General features: G+C 49.0%; 1 protein-coding gene across 3 annotated transcripts in view; it reads left to right on the top strand.

Annotated features, from left to right (window-relative positions):
• Positions 1 to 27,787, top strand: part of IQSEC2 (IQ motif and Sec7 domain ArfGEF 2) — a 559,465-nt gene that overhangs the window by 206,286 nt on the left and 325,392 nt on the right. For all 3 annotated transcript variants that reach the window (XM_085629906.1, XM_085629904.1, XM_085629905.1), the window contains exon 5: positions 1,407 to 1,568. In XM_085629906.1, the coding sequence (XP_085486032.1) occupies positions 1,407 to 1,568 (162 nt within the window). The remainder of the gene's footprint in view (positions 1 to 1,406; positions 1,569 to 27,787) is intronic.

Here is a 27,787-nt window from a genome sequence, read left to right as displayed (position 1 = left end):
GGGGTGTTCTGCAGGGCATAGGGAAATCTAGGGAGACTTGATTTGAGCATTTATAAAGCGCACACCTAACCATGGGCTTCTAGGCGCTAGTAACATGAAGTTCAGCAAGGTTGCCAAGAGAATGAAGGTTTGAATAAAGTAACTAATGCACAAGGCTGAGTTACAGTACATTACTTGGAAGGTTGCCTTCTGTGAGGTAACCCATCTGCGGGGAGGGGAAGCAAGCTCCAAGCTCCTTGGAGGGAAGAATGGTTTTCATTTTCCATAGGAATACGGTCTAGTTGCTTACTCGCCCTTCCTTTCAACCTAAGATAATGTCCGATTTTCACAGCCACCAAACAATTTCTTTACCAACCATCTTCCCGCAACCACAGATCCGTGAGGAGAATGTTGTAAAGAGAGCTCACGCGATATTTAGGCAGAACCAAGCATGTTCAGGAAGTTCAGCTGCTCTTGGTAAGTTAGGGGGCTGTCAGGACAGATCTGTCTTTTCCAAGCAGAGTCGTCTCCTGTAAACTCTGCTTGTTACGGGAGTGCTGATAGGTCTTAACCTAGTAAACCTAAGGCCCACCCTACAATGGGAGAGGTGGCTGTAGGGCGGTTCCTTGTAGGCGAGTGGGCACCTTCACTCTCCCCTCCTCTCTCCTCTTCTCTCCTCCCCTCCCCTGTCCTCTCTTCTCCTCTTCTCCTACCCTCTCCTCTCTCCTCTGCTCTCCTCCCCTCCCCTCTGCTCTCCTCCCCTCTGCTCTCCTCCCCTCTCCTCTCCTCCCCTCTCCTCTCCCTGCCCTCCCCTCTCCTCTTCTCTCCTACCCTCTCCCCACATCTGTCCCCTCTCCTCTGTTCTCTCCTCTTCCCTCTCCTCTCTTTCCCTCCCCTCTCCTCTCCTCTCTCCTCCATTTCCCTCCCTTCTCCTCCCCTCCCCTCCCCACTTCTCCCCACATCTCTCCTCCTCCTCTCCCCTCTGCTCCCCTCTCCTCTCCTCTCCTCTCCTCTAGATGCTCCATCTTCGCTGGGTGTCATAGAACAGAAACAGTGATTAGATGACAGATAACTGAACAGAACTTCCCTGACCACTCTGCTGAGCCTTTACTCCCCCTCCCTACACTCTTGAGTGGTTAAACTCCCTTGCAGAGGTTTTTTGTTATCTGTTTTCTTTGTATCCCAACTATGTGCCACAGTCCAGCCTCTGTGTACAGCCCAGGGTCTGTGCCACAGCCCAGGCTCTGTGCCACAGCCCAGGCTCTGTGCCACAGTACAGCCCCTGTGTAGCCACACTTGTAGCCTCAGATGTCCACATGTTGGCCGCTGGGACGGTCTTGCCCCTGAGAAGTGACGCAGAGTAGGAAGATGGTTGGGTGCATCCTAGCTGTGAACACTTGTGCTAACTTGCCATTTTTTATTTGTAGGAAGCCAGAGAAAGGAATCCAGTACCTCATCGAGCGCGGCTTTCTATCCGATACACCTGTTGGCGTTGCGCATTTCATCCTGGAGCGGAAAGGCTTAAGTCGTCAGATGATTGGAGAGTTCCTGGGGAACCGGCAGAAGCAGTTCCATCGAGACGTTTTAGAGTAAGGACACTGATTGGTCTACACCCATGTGATTGTGGCCGTGACCCCATGCCGGCGCCTGTCTGTACCACAAAAATTACGTTTACAGATTGTCTAACCCTTTAGCCGTAGCTGGGTGGACACCAGTGCAGTAACAACAAAAACAGAGACTGGAGGGTCCAAGGGACTGAATTTAATGACCTGCAAGGAGAGTGTCCCCTGCTTACAACATACTATAACACAAAAACTCCTTGGGTCTAAGCTTATGATGTGTGTTTGAAGTGACAGATTAAGTTAAGGTATCGACTCTCACTAAAGGAGAAAAATCCCTTTAGGACGATTACCCTCACTCATCAAAGGTCGCCTGCTTCATCATTTGGGAATCTCCTCTCAGTGGAAAAACCTAGTTCCACTGAGGGCTACAACCCCCTCACGTGAGGGAGGAGCTCAGGGATGTAGAAGCTGCTGCACTCACTGGGATCCTAACGTCCCGCGGTGAATGAGGTAAAGTACAAAACATCGCAGCGCAAAGTAAAAAATAAAGGTGATTTAAAACTACCTAGTGAATAGCAAATGGCTCTAACTTTATTGGCTTGCTCCCACTGGCAGGCATAAAAAGCAGTGCAACAGCAGTATGGAAATTAGACTGCTGATTGTGAACACACGGTCAACATGTTTCAGCCCCTCTGATCAGAAAAGAATCCGGGCTTTCATCAGGACCTTAGAAATATACAAAGCTGCTGCTAAAGTGAAAAAACCATAGAGGTGCGAAAACAAAATATTGTTGTGTTACTAGACCATTTTCCAGTGTATTCTTCAGTAATACTGGAAATACCTAAAAGAACAGAAATTAGGCCTCTGTCAGGTCAATCACCCATAATCTGAACAACAACACACAACAAAATAGGTTGATAAAGGGCCTTATAATATGTCCCTTACATCACAAATTTCAAAGGTGGAAAATAACTCACCCAATTTGAAGGATATTTATAGCCTCACCTCAACCTGGCGACAGCTCAGGGAAGAGGGCCCCGCTCTACAAAAAGAAAAGTATATAACTCTGTGTCATGTGTCTGACTCATCAAGTGCCCCCAGATTTATACATAAATAAACATAGGAAAACACGTACTGCTCAAGTTCTTGAAACAAATCATTGTCTACAGACTGAAGATTCTAAAAGAGAGATAATGGCATAGAAGAGTATTCTGCAAAAATCTCTCTCTTCATAGGGCTCATTTTAGGAAGTCATAACTCCCTTCTTAAGCACGAGGTAAGGTCATGTTGCAGTACAAATTGCCACAGGTATCGCTAAACCTATTGCAATATCAAGCAAATGTCCCACTTGTTAAAAAATGAATAAGTGTTCCTAGCGCCACAAATCAACCATACTTGCACTTTAGTATGCGCTATGTGAACACCTAAACAGTTAAGCAGCGCGTACTCACCTATCCGTCGGTACCCCGTCGCAGACTGAGGCTGTGACCGGAGGCATCGATCGGAAGGCGCAGTTCGAATGTAAAGTGTCCCCGTAGCTGGTAAAGGACCCCATAGTAGTTCGTGAGGTGCCTGATCAAAAGAAGAGGGAAGTTAGACATGTATACGCCTGCGCAACCTGCTAATGCTAAGCATCGCGCGCATGCGCAGTCAATTCAGGGGGAAAAAATAGTTATTTTGATCGTATTACGTCCAATTTGAAAATAGTACAATGGTTTAAAAACATAGACCCCGAGTGAGCTGTCTAAAAAATATGATTGATCAGAAACATATTAATAAACGTCACCCATCATGAGCGCAGTCTTATGTTTGTACCAAACACTGATCTCTGCGTGCCTGTGCAGGACTGCTCAAAAACCATTAGCACAATTAACATATTGCATAAAGTCCAAAATTCGGTCCTAAGATGAAAAAGGAGGGATCTCTTTCATGGGCAGACAAGCGTGTTGAACATACCTCAGATAATTTATTTAAAAAATTATATATATATTTTTTATAAACTTTCTGATAAAACACCATGATAGAAGAATTAAAGTGCCACATTTTATCAGTGTTACAAATTTGGTTTCAATGTGCCCAAATAATGAGTACAACACTAACAGGCAAGAACCTATATAGCCCTCTACTAGTAGTGGTAACACTTGTTGGCTATAGATAGTCGGCATGTCAAGTCTTGTAAAATGTGTGATTTAAAGTAAAAGCCAGGGAATATCACCATTCAGGCCTCTAGTATCAGTATGAAGCCTAAACACCCAGCGTTGCTCACGATTGAGCAAAAATTTTGAAAAGTCCGAAATATGTGGTGGAATGTAAGGTTGCTCGAGGACTACCCAGCTCAAATCAGTGTCTGAATGATTCAGATCTATAAAGTGATTGGTCATTTTTGTTGACCTTTTCTTGCAGCGGATGGTACTTTTATGCTCAAGAATTCTCGTTTTCACTTTACCTGTAGTCATACAAACGTAGCGCAAGCCACATGGGCATGTGATCATGTAAACCAATTTTTCACTGTTACAATTGGTGTGCTTTGACAGTGTCCACGGTCGGTCAGTCCCAATGTCTATTTCAGTAGTGTGTCTAGTTTGTGCACACGTAGCACAGGAACCACAAGGGAAATGCCCCCTTACAGGAGGTAAACCCCACAGTGATGTTTGGTATCCTGTCTTTCTCAAGGTGGGTCTTGTGTGTACAATCTGATCCTTAATATTGGAGCTTCTTTTAAAAGCAAATCGAGGTGGTGGTGTAGGAGAGCCCCCAATATTGAGAATTTTCCAATGCTTCAGGATGCTCTTCTTTATGTCATTGGAGTACCCACGGTAAGTATTAACACACGTGAGTCTCTTTTGTTCTTCTTTGGGTGAAGGAATCTCGATTAGAGTTTGCCTGTTGTTATTGGCAGCTCTTTTTTTCGAGTTACGAATGGTTCTTGCCGGATACTTCCTTTCCTTCAGTTGAAGAACTAGTTGTTTAGAATGTTCCTCATATTTCGTCAAGGACGTGCAGTTGCGTCAAATACGTAAGAATTGCCCAAAGGGCAAATTCTCACGGAGAGCTTTTGGATGAAAACTCCGATATGAAAGTAGTGAATTACGTGCCGTAGGCTTGCGATAAAGTTCAGTGCCAAGATTGTTTCCTTCTGGGAAGATCCGCACATCTAAAAAGGGTAGAGTAGTCCTGGAGAATTCAAAAGTAAATTTAAGAAACTCATTCCTGGTGTTCAACCATTGATGGAATGATATAATAGAGTCCGGAGGACCCCTCCAGATCACAAAAATGTCGTCGATATAACGCTTCCATATTTGGATTTGCTGTACATAGGGATTGTTCTCTTGCAATATATCTGTTTGTTCAAAATTGTGTACATAGAGATTAGCCAAACTGGGAGCGAAAACACTGGCCATGGAAGTACCAGAGGTTTGGAGAAACAATTCTTCTTCAAATTTGAAGAAATTCTCCTTCATGGCCAGTGTAGCACAGGCCATGACAAAATGTACCGGTGTTATACTATCCATGGTGGTGTTATTGAGCAGTTTCTCAATCGTTGATAGAGTCTCATCTTGTGGTATACAGGTGTATAAAGATTCGACATCGAACGGGACTAAATAGTCCCGTTCAATATCAAAAGATGTTTCTGCCAAAAGGCGTAATAGGTCCTTGGTGTCTTGTACATAAGTAGGCATACTACGTACTATAGGTCTCAAGAAAAAAATCAACAAAAGTCGATAAAGGCTCCAAAATTGAGCCAATCCCAGAGATAATGGGCCTCCCTGGTGGTGGTAGCTGCTCCTTGTGTTTTTTAGGAAGAACATAAAAGTAAGGAGTAATAGGATGAGTGGTTACTAAAAATGAAGCCTCATGATCAGTTACCCACCCTTTTTCTTTTGCCTCATCTACCAATCTCATGATAGTTGGGGTCAGACGTGCGGTAGGGTCCATTTTCAATGATCGATAAAATCTGGTATTCTCAATCTGGCGTCTGCACTCAGCTCTGTACGTTACAGTGTCAAGAATGACAGTTGCTCCGCCTTTATCCGCCGGTTTGATAGTAATAGACTCATCTTCGGCCAGTCGTTGTAAGGCATGATGTTCTAGTTTAGACAGATTGTGAAATTGTCTCTTGTCATTCTGACACAAATTAGACACATCCTTCAACACTGCTTTCTCATAGGTAATGATTTCAACAGGAACCATGTGTTCCTGAGGGTTGAATGTGGAGCGGGGTCTTAGTCCCGTGTTAAAACTGTCCTTGTTGGCATCAGTCAAAGACTTATTTTGAAAAAAAGAACGAAGACGTATTTTGCGAAAGAACAAGGCTAACTCCTGTCTCACTTGAAATGCGTCCCTTTATAGGTGGGTACATATCGCAAGCCCTTCTCTAAAACCGCCACTTCTATAGGTGTCAACGAGCGACTGCTCAGGTTGACAGCTAGGCTGTTTGATAGTAACTCACTAGGCCCAGTGGAAAACTCATGTAGTGGTGTAATATTAGAGGCAAATTTAGCCAAGTCTTTTTTAAATTTAGTTATTTTGATAGCTAAGACAGAATCTTTGAACTCTTTGTTATTTTTGTTTGCCTCTTCTGTTTTTTATACAACGTATTGACCAAGACAGATTTAATTTGATTTTCTACGGTCTGTATTTCAATCAAAATAGTATCTGCTATACGCTTGGCAGTATTGATGATTAATATTAACCAGTCCCTCGTGCACCGCCAGGCCAGGAGAGACCAGTCTTTCAAAAAACGTTTATCATCCAAAAACAATCTTGGGACATTGGTCGCTATAAGACCTGTCGGTGCACAATTAGCTCGTAAGTATTCCGTCATAATGGCTCCATGAATAAATATACGGGAATGGGATTTCTTCAATGTAAGTAATCTACTCCATTCGTCCATAGTAGTAGAGGCAATAGGTAATCGTCCTAGAGGGATTTCTCTCCTTTAGTGAGAGTCGATACCTTAACTTAATCTGTCACTTCAAACACACATCATAAATTTACACCCAAGGAGTTTTTGTGTTATAATATGGATACCAGTGCAGCCTTCTCTCAGATGTGTGATAATCCCAACTCAGATATGATATTCCCACGCCGTAACTCAGATACGATAATCCCACGTTGCAACTCAGATACGATAATCCCACGCCGCAACTCAGATATGATAATCCCACGCAGCAACTCAGCTATGATAATTCCAAACAGCAGCGCAAATAGGATAATCCCACACCGCAGCTCAGATATGATGATACAACACAGAAACTCAGTTACAATAATCCCTCAACACACCTCAATTAAAATAATCCCTCACCACATCTCAGATATGATACCACACCAAAGCTCAATTACAATAATCCCTCACCACACCTCCGATATGATGATACCACAGCGAAGCTCAGTTACAATAATCCCTCACCACACCTCAGATAAAATGATCCCTCACCATATCTCAGATATGATGATACTACACCGAAGCTCAGTTACAATAATCCCTCACCACACCTCAGATATGATGATACCACACCGAAGCTCAATTACAATAATCACTCACCAAACCTCAGATAAAATAATCCCTCACACATCTCAGATATGATGATACCACACAGAAACTCAGTTACAATAATCCACCACCACACCTCAGATATGATGATACCACACCAAAACTCAGTTACAATAATCCACCACCACACCTCAGATACGATGATACCACACCGAAGCTCAATTACAATAATCTCTCACCAAAACTCAGATAAAATAATCCCTCACCACATCTCAGATATGATGATACCACACCAAAGCTCAGTTACAATAATCCCTCACCACACCTCAAATAAAAATAATACCACGCCACAGCTCAGATATGATCATCCCTCACCACACCTCACATAAAATAATCCCTCACCACATCTCAGATATGATAATCCCACGCCACAATTCAGTTGTGATAATGCCAAACCGCATCTCTAATACAGTAGTTCCTCACCACAGCTCAGATACGATAATATTTCACCCCGACTCAGATAAAATAATCCCACACCCTAATTCAACTATGATAATCAAACACCACCAATAGGCTATGATAACCTCGCATCAAAACTCTCATATGATAATCCCATGCCACAGCTCAGATATGATAATCCCTCACCACACCTCACATAAAATAATCCCCCACTACAACTCAGAAATTATAATACCCCACCACAACTCAGATATGATAATCCCTCACCACACCTCAGATAAAATAATTACGCCTGGGCGGTAAATTCCGATCCACTCGCGGAATTTGGGTAATTCTGCGTTCCGTCGAGAATGCGAAATTGCCCTAAAATTACGCGGCATCGCAGAATTTTTTGCTTGTTCGCGCTTTCAAAATGCGTGTTCGCAAGATATTTCCCCCCCCCCCCGAGCACGCAAACAGCGTTCGCGAACGGGGAAAAAAAAAATCGAGAACAGGCGGAACAAGCAATTCATACATCGTCGCAGGGCTGCTTAGTACAGCATTTAATATGGTGTAGAGCGCGCATGCGCCGCTGCCATGTTTACATCAGGCAGAGATGCGCGACACACACAAAAAGTGCGAACAGTGCGGACAAAAACTGTAGTTGGTGGCCGCTGCTTCCGGACTACACGGAAGTCAGTTTGCCATCAACAGCCAGTCAAAACCAAGCTAACAAAAGTTATACAAATTTCAGCAAATGGCAAGCGGCAGGAGAAACTACCGTCCGCTTGCCAACATATAGAGATTACTTTAAGTCTCGCTGAGACAGCGCATGCAGTGCATGCGCTGCCAAGGCGAGACCTAAAAATGACAGTTGTTTCTATACACCAGAATAGAGAAGAAGATGGAGGATAAGAAAGACAGAAGGGGGAGAAGCACAGAGGAAATACAGGCGGGAAGAGAGTTAATGTAGAGGCAGAAGTGGAAAGAAGGAGAAGCCAAAAATATAGAAGGAAAGGGAAGAAGGGCCAGGAGAGACTGCTGGTGGATAAACATACAGGGGAAGGAAGAGGGATTAAACAAAAGGAGACAGAAGGTCTGTGAATAGGAGTCAAGAGGATCCATAACCAGGTAGAAAGGAGCAAGCAGGAGAAAACTTTAGTTTGAGATTAGGACTAGGTCATGAGTGAAATGAGACTAAGCTGAAGTAGAAATGAAATGTGATACAAGAGTAGGGTTGGCATGAAGCAAGAAGTAAATAATATGAAAATGAATTTTAGGATCGGTAGGCATAAGCAAGCATTGGCAAAGCCAATAGGGCTATCCTATGCAAGAGCTATTAGTTTTGCCAATGTGTTTTAGCCATGTTGTATACCAGTGTGGCTGTTGTTCAGCATGCATGGCTAGAAATTAGTGCAGTGCAGTGGAGTAGATTGGAGTGGGGTAGATTGGGGTACAGTGGAATGGGGCAGATTGGAATAGAGTAGAGCGGGTAGATTGCCATAGTGTGGAGTGGGGATAGAGTTGGGTACAATGGAGTTTGGGTGGATTGGGATTGATTGGAGTGGTGTGGAATGGGATAGAGTGGATTTGGATAGATTGGGGTGGAGTCGAGATGGGAGTGGAGTGAGATAGATTGGGGAAGAGTAGAGTGGGGTAGATTCAAGTAGATTTGGGTGGAGTGGGGTTGGTTGGGTGGATTAGAGTAGGGTAGATTGGAATGGAGAGTGGTAGATTGTATTGGGGATGATTGGAGTGGAGTAGTTTGGAGTGGGGATAGATTGTAGTGGAGTGGGGTAGATTGTAGTGGGGTGGGGTGGATTTGAGCGGGGTAAAGTGGGGTTAGGTAGAGTGGGGTGGGGTAGAGTGGGGTAGCTTGCAGTGGAGTGTGGTATAGTGGAGTAGATTGAGTTAAGAGTGGGGTAGGCTGGAGTGGGGTAGATTGGGGAGGGGTAGATTGGAGTAGGGTAAATTGTATTGGGGTGGATTGGGCTAGATTGGAGTGGGGTAGATTTGAGAGGAGTGTGGTAGATTGGAGGAGTAGATTGGAGTGAAGTGGAGTGGGGTAGATTTGAGTGCAGTGGGGTTGAGTGGAGTGAGGTAGATTGGGGGAGTGGGTTAGATTGGAGTGGTGAAGGGTAGACTGGGATGGAGTAGGGCAGGGTGGGGTGGATTGGTGTATATTGGGGTAGATTGTAGTTGGGGAGTGGGGTTGATTGAATTGGGGTTGATTGGTGTGGAGTGGAGTGGAGTAGATTGGGGTGGAGTGGGGTAGGTTGGATTGGAGTGGGGTAGATTGGATTGGAGTGTGGTAGATTGGAGTGGGGTAGATTGGGTTGGGGTAGATTGTAGCAGAGTGAGGTGTGATAGATTGGGGTACATTGGTGTGGAGGGGGATAGATTGGAGTGGGGTAGAGCGGATTTGGGTAAGTGGTGTGGGGTGGAGGGCCGTAGAGTGGAGTGGCGTGTTGTGTCATAGAGTGAATGGCATAGATTGGAGTGGCATGTCATAGGCATAGAATGTGTTGGCATGTCGTAGAGTGGAGTGGTGTAGAATGGAGTGGCGTGGCATAGTGTGGACAATGCATGGTGTGGTAGCACACTGCCATTACAGACAACACATTTTCAATTGAAATGACCATTACATTTGCACCGAAATACGGTTTTACTGCACACAAACGACAATGTGTGCAAATTTCATTACCTACTGTATTGATGTATTTTGATCGTATTCAAATATTTGTGTCCACTACACTTCAGAAATACAAAAAAATTTGCTTCATTTGTACTAATTCTGGTATATTCCGAAACATCTCCACAGTTCATTGTTAGGGTCGAGCCTGTGAGAGCGTCTGCTAGCGCATTCGTCTGGCTTGCAAGACACATAGAGCTCAGAGCCTGCCCCTTGTTGACTATTTGTTGGCTTCAGTGTCCCTCTTCTTTGCAGCCTCCTTAATTGGGCAGTCCTGGCGAAACGTCACTTCCGATCCTTTGAGTGGAGCAGGGACCAAGCACAGATTCATTCAACTTCATCAGTGCCGTCCGCTGCTCCCAGCGTGCTTCAGGTGCTCTCTTCCTCCCTCCCACCCTCTCTGCCTGCTGCTTGCTCCTTTGTATTGTTTTCGATTTTCTCTGGGATTTCCTGTCTCAGGTCAGATAGGAAAGGGTTGGAGCTTGTGAACCAAGACATATAATTTCTTCCTTTTGTAATGTGATCTGCCTTTGCTGACCTAGGGTTTGACCTGTCTGGATACAGCCCCCAAGACTTGTAATATATAAATTCAGTCTGTATTGCAGATCTTGAGTGTCATAGCAAAAAGGGCGTTTCCTGCTGCTGACAGTATGTTTGTGAGATGTGAGCCTGATCCTAGCACTGAACGGAAACATGTTCACCTTATACCAACGCGCAGAAAAAAGCTTTTTTTTTCTCTTCTGGAATAAATACAGGAATTGGGAATATTGTGCTCGTGCCTTTAGAAGGAACAGATTGCCTGAAACCCCTTTCTGAACCCCTACAGGGACATTGATGTGGGTGTGGGGGAGTTTGTGGATCGCTGCAGCAAACAGTAACTTCATGGCGTTTGGTTTCTCCTCCCTATATGTCATCCCTCCTGTCGTCTGCCTTCATTCTCAGGCGAGGGGTCGATTTACCCCACTTGATACTGGGCTGTCCTTAGCCATCCTTTGTGTTTGTTACTAGAGATATAATAACATGTCTGGGGACCTGTCTAGCACCCCACTGCGGCTGCAGCATGCAGAAGTCGAGGGGAAACAAGCGTCATTTCCAGGTACCGTCCATCACCTTAGCAGTCCAAGGTGCACTGCTCGTTTTAAATGAATCGCTGGGACGTTTATAGGCACGTCTTGAGCAGCTCTGCCGATGCATTCGCCAATCAAAGTGCCGCGCTGAGAGATGCGATTGGTCTGTTTTTCCCATCATTTAACATGATTAGGCCTGCTTTAGTATCTCTTAGTAATCTGGGTCATGAAAGCAAGTACACATATTACCAACTCACACACTGCAGCAACAAAAGCGCATATAACAGAGGCAGGCACACACACTACAACACACACATAGTCCTGCACATACATAGCACATAAACACGCTTTACTCAGAATCCAACCACACAAAAAAACATTTGTCATATTACTTATACATAAACAGTCTTCACACAACACTTTGCACTTAGAATACTTTACAGTCAAACACTGGCAAAGGCAACAGCTTGCCAATCAGAAAGACCTATTGGCTTTGCCAATGCTTGTTTTCTGTTGTGTGCTAGGGAAAAGAAAGCATCCTACACCCTCTCCTATTACATGGATACTCAGCAGGATTTTCACATAAATTCTTTAACTTCTAAGTCAGAGAATCGGATTTTGGGAGCCCCTGTTCAGAACAGCTTTGAATATATGATCCAGTTTCAGCTCTTTCATGCCCTCTTTGGCCAGGTCACTGCACAGGTACCCTCGTCCAAATTCTAAATGTGTTTACATCTAATATTCGTGGACAGAGACCTGCATCTTCAATATTTTTCAATATTGTAACACATCAGCAGCTCACTAACATTACAGCGAATAATCTCTGTGACACCCTCTCATTTCTCATATGTCAGGTTGTGTTTTGATGTAAAAGAAGCTTTTTTCATGGACGTTGCTAGAAACATAAACACAAAATGTCTGTAATAGATTCTCACACATCACCCACATTTAAAATAAATTAAAGAAAAACGTTTTGGGACTATCTGGGGGCCCCGTTGAAGGCTGGGGCCCTGCACCAGAGCCCACTTTGCCTATACCTTAAAACATCTCTGATACTGAGGCATATGAATGCACTAATTACGGTTATGCACTTGCGACCGGCATATGATAGCATTAAAATTTACACTGTGGATTCTAACCGTATCTATATATACATACTTGATGCTCTATCACAATAGATGACACAAAGGTCAAAAGGCACTAGAATGACATTAAGGAATTAACTGACCTAAATTCTACAGAAATACGAAGAGGAATGTAGTGACACTTTTTGTGAATTGTAGGATTTCTGGTACCGCTATATTCAAAGGACTTTATTTTTGCATCATTTGTAATGCACAGTGTACTATCCCAGGATTGAAATTTAGATGCAATTTAGAATGTTGGGAAAGAGAGTGAATTGTCACATCGTGCATGTTTTCAGTCTATGGTGTTTAAGATTTAAAGTATTTTTTCACTTTCAATGGAATCCCGTTATCGACAAATATGCACCCCTGAAGTGCAAATTATCTAGACAAAAGCCCTCCAATCCTTATCTCTCAAAATAATTTTATGAAGAAAGCAAGCTTATCAAAAAGTGTTAAAAAGAATGTAGATTAGCGCCCTCTCCCCAGAGTATAAATAGGCTCCGCATAGCGCGAAAACAGTACAAAGACCGAATCCTAGAGTCAAATCCTCTCACTTCAGAGCACTTCTGAATTCTGCAAATAACAGACCGAAGCGTCTGTTCAAGGTTCTAGCACAAACTATAAACCCCTCGATTCCTTCAGCTCTTGAGTCATCAGTGGCCCGCTGCTACAACTTTTTGGATTTCTTTGATAGAAAAGTCAGAGACATCTATATGTTGCTACACACCAGTAATCAATCAGTCAATCAATCAAAGCATTTGCAAAGCGCACTACATACCCATGAGGGTCTCAAGGCGCTGGGGGGGGGGGAATGCTGCTACTGTTCGAAGAGCCAGGTCTTGAGAAGTTTTCTGAAGGTCAGAAGGTCTTCGGTCTGCCGTAGCCGGATGGGGAGGGTGTTCCATGTCTTTGCGGCGAGGTGGGAGAATGATCTGCCGCCGGCGGTCACTCTTTGGATGCGGGGGACGGTGGCGAGGGCGTGGTCTGCGGAGTGGAGCTGGCGGGTGGGGGTGTAGAGGCTGAGTCGGTTGTTGAGGTATGCTGGTCCGGTGTTGTGGAGTGCCTTATGCACGTGGGTGAGGAGTTTGAAGGTTATCGTCTTGTTGACAGGGAGCCCGTGCAGGTCTCTCAGGTGGGGTGTGATGTGGCTGCGGCAAGGGATGTCGAGGATCAGGCTCGCGGAGGTGTTCTGGATGCGTTGGAGCCGTCTCAGGAGTTTGGCCGAGGCTCCTGCATAGAGGGCGTTCCCGTAGTCCAGTCTACTGCTGACGAGGGCCTGGGTGACCGTCCTTCTTGTTTCGCTGGGGATCCACTTGAAGATCCTGCGGAGCATGCGGAGGGTGTTGAAGCAGGCGGAGGAGACTGCGTTGACCTGCTTCGTCATGGAGAGGGTAGAGTCGAGGATGACCACTAGGTTGCGTGCGTGGTTGGTGGGTGTTGGGGGTGTTCCTAGTGCAGTTGGCCACCAGGAGTCGTCCCAGGCTGAGGGGGTGGATCCAAGGATGAGGTCCTCCGTCTTGTACGAATTCAGCTTCAGTCGGCTGTTCCTCATCCAGTCAGCGACGGCCTTCATTCCTTCGTGGAGGTTGGTTTTGGCGGTGTGGGGGTCCTTGGTGAGGGAGAGGATCAGCTGGGTGTCATCGGCATAGGAGATGATGTTGATGTCCAGTCTAGGGCTCTCTTGGATCCCGGCGTCGTAGAGGCGTGTTCGTAGTGTGCAGTGGCAGACCATGTCGAAGGCGGCTGACAGGTCCAGGAGGATGAGGGCATTCCCAACGTTCATCTAGGCCCACTAAGAGTAAGTCTACATGCAGCAGCACGCTTCGTGTTAGGCCTCAAGAAATGTGGCCACATTTCCTTGGCCGTTCTAATCCTCCAATGGCTTCCCATTGACGCTCGGGCCCAATTTAAACTAGCCTGCATTACCCACAGAGCGCTGCACTGCTCTTCACCCTCCTATCTAAGAGGAGCTAATAGCGGCTCCAGAAATGCCCGGTCCCTGCTCCTGGAACCCCCCCCACCTCCTCCCCCCCCACCACCACCACCTTCAGTCGAGAATGGTGCATGAGCCGGACATTCTCTGGTAGTGCCACAAGAATCTGGAACACCTTACCTCCCTCCCTTGTCCTAACGACATGCCTAGTCACCCTCAAAAAGGACCTCAAGCTCCTCCTATTTGACAGACACCTGGGTTAATCACCCTCAATCAAACCCAAGTACTCTACCCAGGAGACGAACTACCTTCATGGGCTCTCCCCACCATCTTAATCAATGCCTGAACCATGTACGCCCCTGTCCAAAGGCTGCTTTTGTCCTGGTCACAGCTACCGATGCAATACCTCTGAACGTAATTATTGTAACTGTAACTTGTTGTTCCCTGGTATCATGCTACTGTTGTAAAGCGCTCTGATGCCTTTGGGCCATGTCTGCATCTTAAATAAAGATGTGACCAACCGTCCATTGATTACACAGGTTGCGAAAAGGGAAAAGCAGCCCAAGAACGCATTCTTTCCAGGTGGGTAGTACTCTGTATTAAGATCTGTTAGCTAAAAACAAAATCCACCTGAAAGAATCTGAGCCCGTTCCACCAGAGCCAAGACTTCCACAAAAGGCGCAGTATTCGACTAGGAGAGTATATGCAAGGCGCGGCCTTCGACTAGGGGAGTACCTGTAGCAGACATATGCAAGGCGCGGTCTTCGACTAGGAGAGTACCTGTAGCAGATATATGCAGGGCGCGGTCTTCGACTAGGAGAGTACCTGTAGCAGACATATGCAAGACGCAGTCTTCGACTAGGAGAGTACCTGTAGCAGACATATGCAAGACGCAGTCTTCGACTAGGAGAGTACCTGTAGCAGACATATGCAAGGCGCGGTCTTCGATTAGAAGAGCACCCGTAGCAGCCATATGCAAGGTGCAGTCTTCGACTAGGAGAGTACCTGTAGCAGACAAATGCAAGGCGCAGTCTTCGACTAGGAGAGTACCTGTAGCAGACATATGCAAGGTGCAGTCTTCGACTAGGAGAGTACCTGTAGCAGACATATGCAAGGCGCAGTCTTCGACTAGGAGAGTACCTGTAGCAGACATATGCAAGGCACAGTCTTCAACTAGGTAAGTCCCCACAGCAGATATATGCAAGGCGCAATCTTCGACTAGGAGAGTACACACAGCAGACATATGCAAGGCGCGATCTTCGACTAGGAGAGTACCTTAGCAGACATATGCAAGGCGTGGTCTTCGAGTAGGAGAGTACCCACAGCAGACATATGCAAGGTGCAGTCTTCCACTAGAAGAGCACTCGTAGCAGACATATGCAAGGCGCGATCTTCGACTAGGAGAAGACCCGTAGCAGACATATGCAAGTCGCGATCTTCGATTAGGAGAGTACCTGTAGCAGATATATGCAGGGCGCGGTCTTCGATTAGGAGAGTACCTTAGCAGACATATGCAAGGCGCAGTCTTCAACTAGGTGAGTACCCACAGCAGATATATGCAAGGCGCAGTCTTCAACTAGAAGAGCACTCATAGCAGATATATGCAAGGTGCGATCTTCGACTAGGAGAATACCCGTAGCAGATATATGCAAGGAGCGATCTACGATTAGGAGAGTACCCGTAGCAGATATATACAAGGCGCGGTCTTCGACTAGAAGAGCACCCGTAGCAGCCATATGCAAGTTACGCTCTCGCTAGGAGATTACCTGTGGCAGCCATATGCAAGGCGTTTTCTTCTTCCCATACCTTCGTCAGTCGTTACAGTTTGGATTCTGACGTAAGAAGAGACGGTCTCTTTACCCGTTCTGTGCTTCAAGATTTTCTAATCTAAAACAGCTTATTCTCTACTCCCTCACCCTTCAAGGTATTGTTTGGGGATCTACTCAAAGGTGAGGAATCTGCAGCCAGAAGTATTTATCAGAAGAAAAAGTTACTTACCTTCAGCAATGATCATTCTGGTGGATACTGTGCGTACGTACAGGTTCATGACTACTGTCCCCACCATCCCCATGCGAAAATACTTATAACTTTACCACTTCTTTAAAAAGGAACCATTTTGGTTATCCCCTGCACCAAACAAAGCTTCTGTCCTCTCAAATACGCCTCGCGATTCACACGACATCATCGCGACTTCACATCTGGCCCTGAGGCTGGGTCGGCGCTTCCTACTAGTGCCAGAGAGCTATTGCAGACATCTTCCAGGTCCAGGCTACGTCGGGAATTTCCAAAGCTGAGGTTACAAGTGGTTGCAATAGGCAACACAATTTTAAACACAATAATGCATTGAGTTCAATGGAAGTTTCTAATTATTTGCAACAGATTACTTTTAGGATTACTTTTGGAATTCCAGGACTGGTTCCTAGATTCAGTCCTGAGTCAGTACTTGGAATCAAGTGATAAAAGTCGAGTTAATTACTGTTATGATTTTTAGACAATATTTTGCTGTTTTAAAAGTTGACACGTAGAAAATATTTCCTAGAAAACAGTCAATGATTCCCTATGGCCGAAAATTCAAGTTACAGGTATAGTATGTTCTTGTTACTTTTGTAATCCAGTACTGGGTGCCTAGACTCAGTACTGGGACCTTTATCCAAAACAGGTAAGTAATTACGTTTTCAGAAATTATACGATTTTTAAAGAATATTTAAATTATGCAGAAATTGACACAAGAAATTTCACAGAAAAACAGTCAATGATTTCCTATGGGAGAAAATTGGGTTACTGGTAAGTACAGTTGTAAGTAGCTTTCAGCGTCAGTGCTGGGCACCAAGATCCAGCACTGGGAGCTCACCTGAGAGCAGGTGAGTATTTTCGTTTTCCTTACTCGGCTGATTTTTGGTGAATAATTTAAGTTTTGAAAAGTCCACACTTAGAAGAAATTTCAGGAAAAGCCAGTCAATGTTACCCTATGGAGAAAATTGAGTTATCGGTTTAAAGGTAAGTACTCGACTGGCAGAGTTAAGGTTCTGGGCATAGACTCAGGGGTGTCCCAAGGTCAGGTAGGTACAGTTGGTTCACCCTCAGCGGCACAGGGGCGGCCGGGTGCAGAGAGAGTTAGGCCCAATGTTATCCTATGAGAGATAGGGGGCCCTTGGTTGGTGGCTGCTGACTAGCAGGCCACGCAGCTGTGGGAGCTGGGCTCCTGGTCACTTACTCAGGGCAAGTGGGGAAGTAGATAGGTGTAGAGGTTGCACTGCCAGGGCCACTCGGACGGCTGGGTGCAGGGTGCTTTTGAGCCTTCGGCCGCTCAAATAATTTCAATGGGAAAGCTCCGGTTTAGAAAAAGACTACAAGATCGGGGACGAAGATTCTTCAGGTGCCACCACCACTTCGAGAGGTAAGTTGGGTAGTTGGAGGATAGGTAGGTACCCTGGGATTGGGCACAGGGGGCTGCGGGGCACCGGGTGCAGGGGTGCCTTTTGGTGTCGGGAAATCTTACCCTCTGTTGATCGCGGTTGGGGGGGCACCTGGTACTGAGGCTGCAGGCTTCTTCAGGAGTATCAAGGGAAGTCCTTGGGTGCCGGACTCGGGTCACAGTTGCCGTGGGGTCGTCCTCACAGGCCAGGCTCGGCGGGTGCATAGTGTGAAGGGTTCGCGGTTCCGGGCTGCTGCCAGGGATTAGAAGTAGATTTTGAGCAGAGCCTTTTCTCATGGGAGTCCCCGGGGGCTTAGAGTCAAAAGGTAGCCAGGTCCTCCGGGGTTTGTGAGGTTGCTGGCCACGAGAGATGCCGGGTTGGAGCAGGTGCAGGTTCGAGGGTCGACAGGCCGGTAGGGCTGGGGCCAAAGAAGTTGGTGTCTTCCTCTTCTTAGCAGCTGCAGGGCAGGTCTTCTTTCTTCTAGCTCTTCTTCGGATTTCGGAATCTGGAATCTGGGGAAGGAAGGTTCAGGGTGTCCCTAAATACTAGATTTAGGGGCGTTACAGGTAGGTGAAGGGCAGGGACCAAAGGGTCCCTGTCCTGGGGTGGGTACACCCCCTATCCTGCCTCTCTCCTGTGGGAGGGGGGCAGTAGCCTAGTCCTGATTGGGCAGGGCTTCCCATCTTCAAGATGGCGAGAGCCCGGAGATGTGCTTCACCTCGCCTCCCCCACCTGAGGGGTGGGGTTGGCAGGCTGGCACATCCCCTGTCCTTATTTGGGGTTTCCGGCCAAGCTTCCCACCAGAGTGGGGGGTTGCAGTGGCCTGGGGAAGCTCACAGAGGCGGCATGCCTTTGAAGCTTCCCCTGCCCATTCTGGGGGAGGAGATTTAGCACCTTGCCCAGGATGTGCATTGTTGCAGGCCCAGGAGAGAAGAGGCTCTCCTACCCAGGGGTCCAGCAACATGTCTGCTGTGTGGCAGCCTAGGCAGCCTCCCAGACCAGATATGGATTGTAGGTTAGGTTTCAGGGGGCATCTCTAAGATGCCCTCTGGGGTGCTTGGTACATTAAATACCACATTGGCATCAGTGCGGGTTTAATGTGCTGAGAAGTTTGATACCAAACTTCTCAGCCTTTAGTGTTGCCATTATGGTGCTGTGGAGTTCGTGTTTGACGAGCTCTCAGCACCATGTACTCTTAAATGGCAGCACTGCACTTACAGTGCCCAGGAATGGACCTGGGTATTGTAGGGGCACAGGGCTCATGCTCCTGTGCCCACACCACTGGCATAGGGCACCCAGCTAGAGGGGTGGCTGATGTATGCCAGGGCAGTGTAGGTGGTGGGCATGGCACACAGGGATGTGTGCGATGTCGACTTTGTTTTGTCTTGCACCCAGATACTCAGCCTGCAAGAGCAGTGTGTGTGTGTAAGGGTACAGGGCCTCTAAGGGTGGCACAATGAGTGTTGCAGCTCTTAGAGGCTTTCCCTGGTCAAAGGGCCCTGGGTACCTAGGGTACCATTTACCAGGGGCTGACATGTGGCCAGGATTTGCCAATTTGGGTTTGGCTGTTAGGCAGTTTTTAGGGAAGGAACACAGGCCCTGGGCACCTGATTGGCAGGAGCCCAGGGCACAACAAGGAAAAGTGCATCAGCTATTAGGCCAAAAAAAAGCGGGGGGTTACTGCAACAGAAACCCACTTTCTCACAATGTGGCTGCAGCGAGGGATGTCGAGGATCAGGCGAGCAGAGGCGTTTTGAATGTGCTGGAGTCGTTTCAGTAGTTTGGCCAAGGCTCATGCGTAGAGGGCGTTACCGTAGTCCAACCTGCTGCTGATGAGGGCCTGGGTGACCGTTCTTCTTGTTTCGGTGGGGATCCACCTGTAGATCTTGTGGAGCATGCGGAGGGTGTTGAAGCAGGAGGACGAGACGGCGTCGACCTGCTTTGTCATGGAGAGAGTAGAGTCGAGAATGAACCCTAGGTTGTGTGCTTGGTCGGTGGGTGTTGGAGCTGTTCCCTGTGCAGTCGGCCACCAGGAGTCGTCCCAGGCCGAGGGGTTGAAGCTGAGGCTGAGGACTTCCGTCTTGTCCGAGTTAGGCTTCAGTCGGCTGTTCTTCATCCAATCATCGACGGCTTTCATCCCTTCATGGAGGTTAGTTTTGGCGGTGAGGGGCCCTTGGTGAGGGAGAGGATCAGCTGGGTGTCGTCGGCGTAGGAGATGCTGTTGAGGTCATGCAGTCGGGCGACGTGGGCAAGCGGTGCCATGTAAATGTTGAACAGAGTTGGGCTGAGGGATGAGCCCTGGGGTATGCCGCAGATGATCTCGTTGGCTTGAGAGCGGAAAGGGGGGGAGGCGGACGCTCTGGGTTCTGCCGGAGAGGAAGGAGGTGGTCCAGTTCAGAGCCTTGTCTTGGATCCCAGTGTCGTGGAGGCGTGTGTGTAGGGTTTGGTGGCAGACAGTGTCGAAGGCGGCTGACAGGTCCAGGAGGATGAGGGCCGTGGTTTCTCCGTTGTCCAGCAGGGCCCTGATGTCATCGGTGGCGGCGATGAGGGCAGTTTCGGTGCTGTGATTGCTGCGGAACCCGGACTGGGATGGGTCCAGGATGCTGTTCTCCTCGAGGTAGCGGGTCAGTTGTCTGTTGACGGTCTTCTCGATGACTTTCGCCAGAAACGGGAGCAGGGAGATGGGCCAGAAGTTCTTGAGGTCCTTTGGGTCCGCCTTGTGTTTCTTGAGTAAGGCGTTGATCTCGGAGTGCTTCCAGCTCTCCGGGAAGGTCGCTTTCTCGAACGAGATGTTGATGGCTTTCCGGAGATGGGGTGCGATGGTGGTGCTGGCTTTGTTGAAGATGTGGTGTGGGCATGGGTCTGACGGAGAGCCGGAGTGGATGGTGTTCGTAACTTTGATGGTGTCATCGTCGTTAATGTTGGTCCAGGCGAGCAGGGGGTCGGTGCGGATTGTGGCCGTGGGGATGGGGGTCTCGGTGGTTGTCAGGGCGGTCGTGACGGTGAAGCTGTCGTGGATGTCAGCGATCTTGCGATGGAAGAAGGTGGCAAAGGAGTCGCACAGGTCTTGCGACAGTGGGATGTCGTTGGTGTTGGAGCTGGGGTTGGAGAGTTCCTTCACGATGTTGAAGAGTTCTTTGCTGTTGTGTGCGTTGTTGTCTAGGCGGTCTTTGAAGGAGGCCCTCTTGGTGGATTTGATGAGGTGGTGGTGCCTGCGGGTGGCATTCTGGTGGGCTGCATAGCTGTCTGGTGTACGATCACGGTGCCATTTCTTCTCTAGCTTGCGGCAGGATTGCTTGGAGGCCTTGAGGTCTTCAGTGAACCATCTGCCTTTCTTGCTGGTGTGTCTGATGGAGGGTTTCTTGAGCGGGCGATGGTGTTGGTGCAGTCGTCGATCCATTGTCTGAGGTTGTGGGCGGCGGTGTTGGGGTGGGTGGGGTCAGCGGGTGGGCTCCGGGAGAGGGTGGTGGTTAACTGGTCTTCGGGGACTTTGCTCCAGCAGCGGCGGGGGATCTGTTGGGTGCGGTGGTCCGTGGTAGGTTTCTGGAAGGTGAAGTTAATGCAGTGATGGTCGGTCCAGTAGAGTTCGGTGGTGTGGTTGAAGGAGATGTGGGAACTTGCGGAGAAGATGGGATCAAGCGTGTGACCGGTGGAGTCGGTGGGCGTTGTGACGAGCTGTCGGAGTCCGAGGTTGGCGAGGTTGTCAATCAGGGTAGTGGAGTTATGGTCGTTGTTGCTCTCGAGGTGGAAGTTCAGGTCCCCGAGGAGGTTGTAGTCCATGGAGGCGAGGGTGTGTGTGCTGACGAAGTCAGCGATGGAGTCGCTGAACTGTGGTCAGGGTCTGGGGGGTCTGTAGACCAGGGTTCCTCTGAGGGTAGTGTTGGGGTCGGTGTGGATCTGGAAGTGCAGGTGTTCGGCAACGCTGAGGGTATCGTCGGTGTTGGTCGAGACTCTGAGTGTTCCTGTGGACGATGGCGATTCCTCCTCCTACTCCGTTGCTGCTGTCCCAGCGGGTGATCTTGTAGCCGTCCAGGATGGCTATGGCAATGTCGGGTGCCGAGGAGGCGTTCAGCCAGGTCTCCGTCAGGAAGGCGACGTCTGGGGAGGTTGAGTCGAGTAGGTCCCAGAGTTCACCGGCGTGTTTGCGGGTGGAGCGGGTGTTGAGAAGGATGCATCTGAGGTGGTTAGGATCTTTACCGGTGAGTGGATTTGCGGATCGGATGCTGGTGAAGCTGCAGTTCCGGCAGGTGAAGGGTCCTTGCTTGGGTTTCGGGGCGGCCAGGAAGCAGGTGTGTGATCGCCCGATGTTGAGTGCGTTGAGGGTGCTGGCATCGTAGCGGTGACAGGTGTCGTGGCTTTTGCGGGGGCCAGGGGTTCTGGCACTGGGAGTGGTCCCGGCACGAACGGGCGCAGACAGGCTTGCCTTAGGCGCGCCTATGAGGGGAGGTGGGAGGGAGGAGCAGCTGAGAGGCGGGAGCGGGGCGGCGAATGGGAAAGCAGGGGGAGGGGACGAGGCGGCGGGAAGAGCGAAGGGGGAAGCGGGCGGGGGTACAGAAGGCAAGAAGGGCACAAAACTAAGAAAAAACAGTCACAGCGGAATAAGCGAGATACAGTACAATACAACAGATACAGTAAAATACAGCAGGGACAAAGATACAATAAAATGCAACAGGGGAAAAAATACAATAAAAGCAACAGGGATCAGCAGAAAACCAAGAAGGATATACAAGGCACGAACTTACACGAGCGGCAGCAGAGGGGAGCGACCTGCCTGGTAACAGGGTCAAGGGTCGCTCTCTTCACCGCGCAGCGGCCGCCATATGAGGGGAGGTGGGAGGGAGGAGCAGCTGGGAGGCGGGAGGCGGGAGCGGGCGGCGAATGGGAAAGCAGGGGGGCGGGGACGCAGCGGCGGGAAGAGCAAAGGGGGAAGCGGGCAGGGGTACAGAAGGCAAGAAGGGCACAAACCGAGGGCTCAGGGCAGCGTCACACAGGTGGTGCTGTGCGGCGAGGGGAGCGACCTGCCTGGTAACAGGGTCATAAACCCACAATGCACCACGGCAAAGACTTCACTTCGGTTTGTGTGTTTTCTGCCACCTTCGGACACACTTCTTGAGCCCTAAGACAGCTGAGCTACACTCGTCACAGCAATGCACCAGGGCGATAACCGTTAATCTTCACTGTGGCCCCCACCTGGCATAGGGGGGTGACAAGTAGCAGCGCTCGAGCGGGTGGCCTGATCGGTGCAACGTCCTCAATCTTCTCTGCCGCACTCACCTGGTCTACGAGGGTCGTGATCAGCAGCACTGGGGTGGATGGCTCGATCGGTCCAACGGTACTCAATCCTCTCTGCGGCCCTCACCTGGCATACGAGGGTGGTGATTAGCAGTACTTGGGTGGATGGCCCGATCAGTGCAACAGTCCTCAATCTTCACTGCAGCCCACAACTGTTATACGAGGGTCATGATTAGCAGCGCTCGAGCGGGTGGCCTGATCTGTGCAACGGTCCTCAATCTTCTCTGCAGCCCCTCACTTGGCATACGAGGGTCGTGATTAGCAGCGCTCAAGCGGGTGGCCCGATCGGTCCAACGGTACTCAATCTTCTCTGCAGCCCCTCACTTGGCATACGAGGGTCGTGATTAGCAGCGCTCAAGCGGGTGGCCCGATCGGTCCAACGGTACTCAATCTTCTCTGCGGCCCTCACCTGGCATACGAGGGTCGTGATTAGCAGCGCTCGAGCGGGTGGCCTGATCTGTGCAACGGTCCTCAATCTTCTCTGCAGCCCCTCACTTGGCATACGAGGGTCGTGATTAGCAGCGCTCAAGCGGGTGGCCCGATCGGTCCAACGGTACTCAATCTTCTCTGCAGCCCCTCACTTGGCATACGAGGGTCGTGATTAGCAGCGCTCGAGCGGGTGGCCCGATCGGTCCAACGGTCCTCAATCTTCTCAGCAGCCCTCACTTGGCATACGAGGGTCGTGATTAGCAGCGCTCGAGCGGGTGGCCTGATCTGTGCAACGGTCCTCAATCCTCTCTGCGGCCCTCACCTGGCATACGAGGGTGTGATTAGCAGTACTTGGGTAGACAAGTGCAATGATCCTTGACACACACCCAAATCTCACACTCCGCTACAGGATGGACTCAGCTGAATACCCACTGGACCTCACACCTGCCAGCCACTCTCATCCTCCTCACAGGATCCTCTGGTCTCTGCTGGCAGGTAGATGCTGGTGCTCCAGGATGAGTGAGTGTTCTTGATTCTCCAGAGTGATGTCCCATCATCCAGCAGGGAACATACCTGTGTCCCCAATCCTGGTCACAACAGGCAGAAGTCGTCTGATCTTTTCCACATCGATGTTCGACTCCAGTTTGAATATTTTTGGAGGTTTAAGCTCTCCTTTTTATAATTCATTTCCAAACACAGATATGATGAAGTGTCTAATTCTTTGAAGTTTGTGTTGTGGGGGTTACCCCCTTTAATGTGTCCACTCCTCTGTCCTGCCCTTTGTCTAGGAAGCAGTCTGTCACAGCAGGAGCAACTCCAAAGTTGAGCACTGCACAATGCAGGCCATGCGAGTGACTAAAGGATTGCAACTGGAAGTCAGTCAGCCTCTCTAATCTATGCCTAGCAAAGGGGCACCGTTCACTCCCTCATCAGCTCCGTCACCTTCCTGACCTTTTTCATTATCAAAGAGCCCCTTTGAAGTCCCCTCCTACTGTGTGTGTGTCTCGCCCGCTCTCAGGGATGCAGCAACCCACACATCGGTCTGGGATGGCACCACCACCTCCAGCCTTTCTCACAACCTTGGGCTTTTAATATGGAGCCCACGGGCCTCCATGGATTGTACCACACACAAACACACATGATTACAGCACACATGCAACTACATGCATGCTTCACACACTACATACTAACATAATGTTGGTCAAGCACATGTTAGGTGCACAGTGTGAGAAGGTGGCCTGATATCTGCTGTCCACTCGTTCTAGTGGGCATCGTGTATCAGTCAAAACAACCCCTTATTGACGATAGGTTAAAGACAACCTTTCTTGAAAGATATCCTAGTGGTAGCTATGGAGAGCAGCCTTCAGGCTAAGTCTTGAAGGAATGTAAAGCAGCTTTTTTACCGGTCTATAATCTCTTGAATGACCAAATGAAAGGACAACCACACCAGGTATATATTCAAAATATATGTATTTAAGATAAAACACACCCCTCTAGTCTCTTTATGAGACAGGAGTTCGAAGTACTTAAGTTACAAGTTAGCAATCATCAGTAATAGCACAAATACACGTTTGGGCCCTGGGGGCGTACCAAACCATATACCAATAAAGTGGTATAAGAACCATGACTGAACTAGACACAAGGCCTAGAGCCTGTAGAATCGATAGGACCCCAAGGAACCACCCAAGGTAGTGACACAGGGGACCCACGGGGGCTGTGTGCAGTGTGTTAACACAACTGCAGGTTCCCGTTATCTTCTATGGGCAATGTCGCGGTTGGAAATTTAAGGATAAGGGACACTTCTAATCGAGTCAGGACCAATTCCTCTTAGACTTAAGAAGTTCTAGGGCTAGCACCCACGTGAGCACCGGATTACTCGAGTTACCTCACCCAGGGAAGCCGGGTGCATAGGTGTCTTTTGGTTTCGGGTCGCGTCGTCGATTTCAATGGGAGCCTGCAAAGAACTGCTGCTGCTGTGGAGAGGAGAAGTGTCCGCAGAGATCCAAGCCTGGATCTGGAATGGAAGGAACCTGAAAGCAGAGGGGACAGAGTCTGGGTCACTTGCTAGTGACCCAGGGCAGGATGGACCAATGCCCACAGATGTCGGGTGCTTCAGGTGAGTTGATGGTTGTCTTGACTCTCCAGCCACGAGGTCCAGGAGGCGTCGATGAAGTCCACAAGCCGGATTCGAGCTGTCCCACGAAGTCTGTCGAGTGCTGCGGTGTTGTCGACCAGAAAGGACCCAACAAGCCTTGGCAACGGCAAGTCACTGGAATTCAGAGAAAGGACTGCGGTGCAGACCAGCAAGGTCTGAGGGACTCACCCAGTGAGGGTAAGTCAGGGCACGTCTGGAGCAACCAGGAAAGCCCAAGCAGAAAAGGAGTTGCCTTCGGGGGGACCTGCTAGCCAACGGGCTAGTGATCGCGAAGGAGCCTTGAACGGTCGCACTTGAAGCTGGCCTACGGGTCACTCGTGGAGTCGAGGCCAACAATCTTTGGTGCAGGAGGTGCTAAAGGAAGGGGCTACTCGAAGCCCAAAGCACAACTTCAAGGAGGTCCAGGAAGATAGTGTTGCTGCAAACGTTCACGGTGTCCAGGGGTCATGGTTCCACGTCACCCACGATCGCCATGGGCCTCAGCTTTGCTGTGGACTCAGGGTAGCCTCGGGGAAGTCTGGAAATCCACCTCTGGTGATGCAAAGAGTTCGGCGTCCGGCGGGAGGTTCAGCAATGCAGACCGGTCAGTTGCTTCTTAGGTGCCTGGCAAGCAGGGGAGTCACTCCTTGACCCCAAGGGAGATCTCCTCAGTCTTCTAGTCAGGATTGAACGTCGAAGGTCCAGGATGTACATTGCAGAGTTTCGTCCAGGGTAATCTAAAGTCCTAGGGACTGGATTCCTATACTTATAGTAAGTTTAGGGGATGGACTAACTCTAAGGCCCCACCTATGGGTGGGCCTGGAAAGAGGGCTGGTTACACCCATTTCCTTTGTCCAGTTTCGCGTCACAGCAGGGGCAGGTAGCCCCTGCAACCGGTTTGAACTGGGCTATGCACAGGGACAGCAAACGTGCCCCCAGTGCACGACTTCAAAGCACCAGAGAGTGCTCCCGCCCAGGCCCAATACACATCAGCCTGTCTGGGGAGGTGGTCACACCTCCCTTTGACAGGAAACCTATTGTCCAGGCCTCCCCTGCCGGAGTTTCGGTCTGCAGCAGGATGCCAGACCCGTGTCTGTGGCAGAGGCATCCGTTTTGTGATGCCGGGGCTCAGGAAAGTCCTACCGGGTTTAGCCAGTGTGAACATGTCTCTCCCTCTAGAAGGGTGGAATGCTACCCCCGCCGCCAGAATTGGCAGGGGGGGTAGTATTCCAAAGCGTTTGACACGAAACACAACATGTTTTGATGCAGCCATCCCAAAGTTAGCATTTACCACCAGGGTATAATGCACTTAAGAGTATATGGTATGGCTGTATCACAGAACAGCCATAAGGAAGTATTTCCGAAAGCTGCAGAGGGGCTCAGCTCATGCTTGGGCACCCTCTCACATAAACCCAAGCACTCTGCCTTCAGGATTGTCAAGGCCTGCCATAGGAGTGGCTTATAGGTTTATATGTTTCTGTATAGGGTAGTGATATAGGTAGCCTATACCACAGTAAGGGGTGCAAGCACACCCTTCCCCAGGCTGCAGTAGCAGACCTGTGGTGTCATTTTGGAGTGCTTCCCAGGGGTGGCATAATATATGCTGCAGCCCCTGGTAGGCCTCTGAGGTACCTATGCCCTAGATACATAGTATACCATATACTAGGGGCTTATAAGGCACTCCAGAATCCAATTAGATATGTACTTAATGTACATGCAAACCATTTTAGAGAGGAAGCAGCTAGGCTGTGGTCCTGAATAGCAGGGCCACAGCCAGACTAAGGTAAAAAAACAGTGAAACACCAGCATAAAGTGGGGGTACCCATATGAAGCAGATCCTACTCTCCTACACACTGCAGCAGACCTTGACAAGAGAGGGCTGCTACGCCTCACCCCAGTGAAACGGGTACAAAGGCCTCTTCATTCTACTGATTGCTATTAAAAACTCAGTCTGATGCCACTGACATGCTCTGGGTAAGGGGCGCAGCCATATACCACTACCAGGGTAACTCACTGTGCGCCCCTTCTGGTCTAACAAGACTGCAGTCCGTCAGACAGGTCTCGCTCACGGGCGCCACCGCATGATCCTTGTTTACACAAGAAGAAAACTTGGTGCCAAGATCAAGGTGTGGGACTCAATCTCCTCCATTTGTTCTATTAACTTTCCTTTTGATATTTATTCCATATTCTTGCGGAGTAACCCCGCAAATTGGTTTGGTTCTCG

Source organism: Triturus cristatus, chromosome 10 (assembly GCF_964204655.1).
Source record: "Triturus cristatus chromosome 10, aTriCri1.1, whole genome shotgun sequence".
Classification (NCBI taxonomy): domain Eukaryota; kingdom Metazoa; phylum Chordata; class Amphibia; order Caudata; family Salamandridae; genus Triturus; species Triturus cristatus.
Note: the sequence above shows the minus strand (reverse complement) of the source record. Positions and strands in the feature narration are given on the sequence as shown.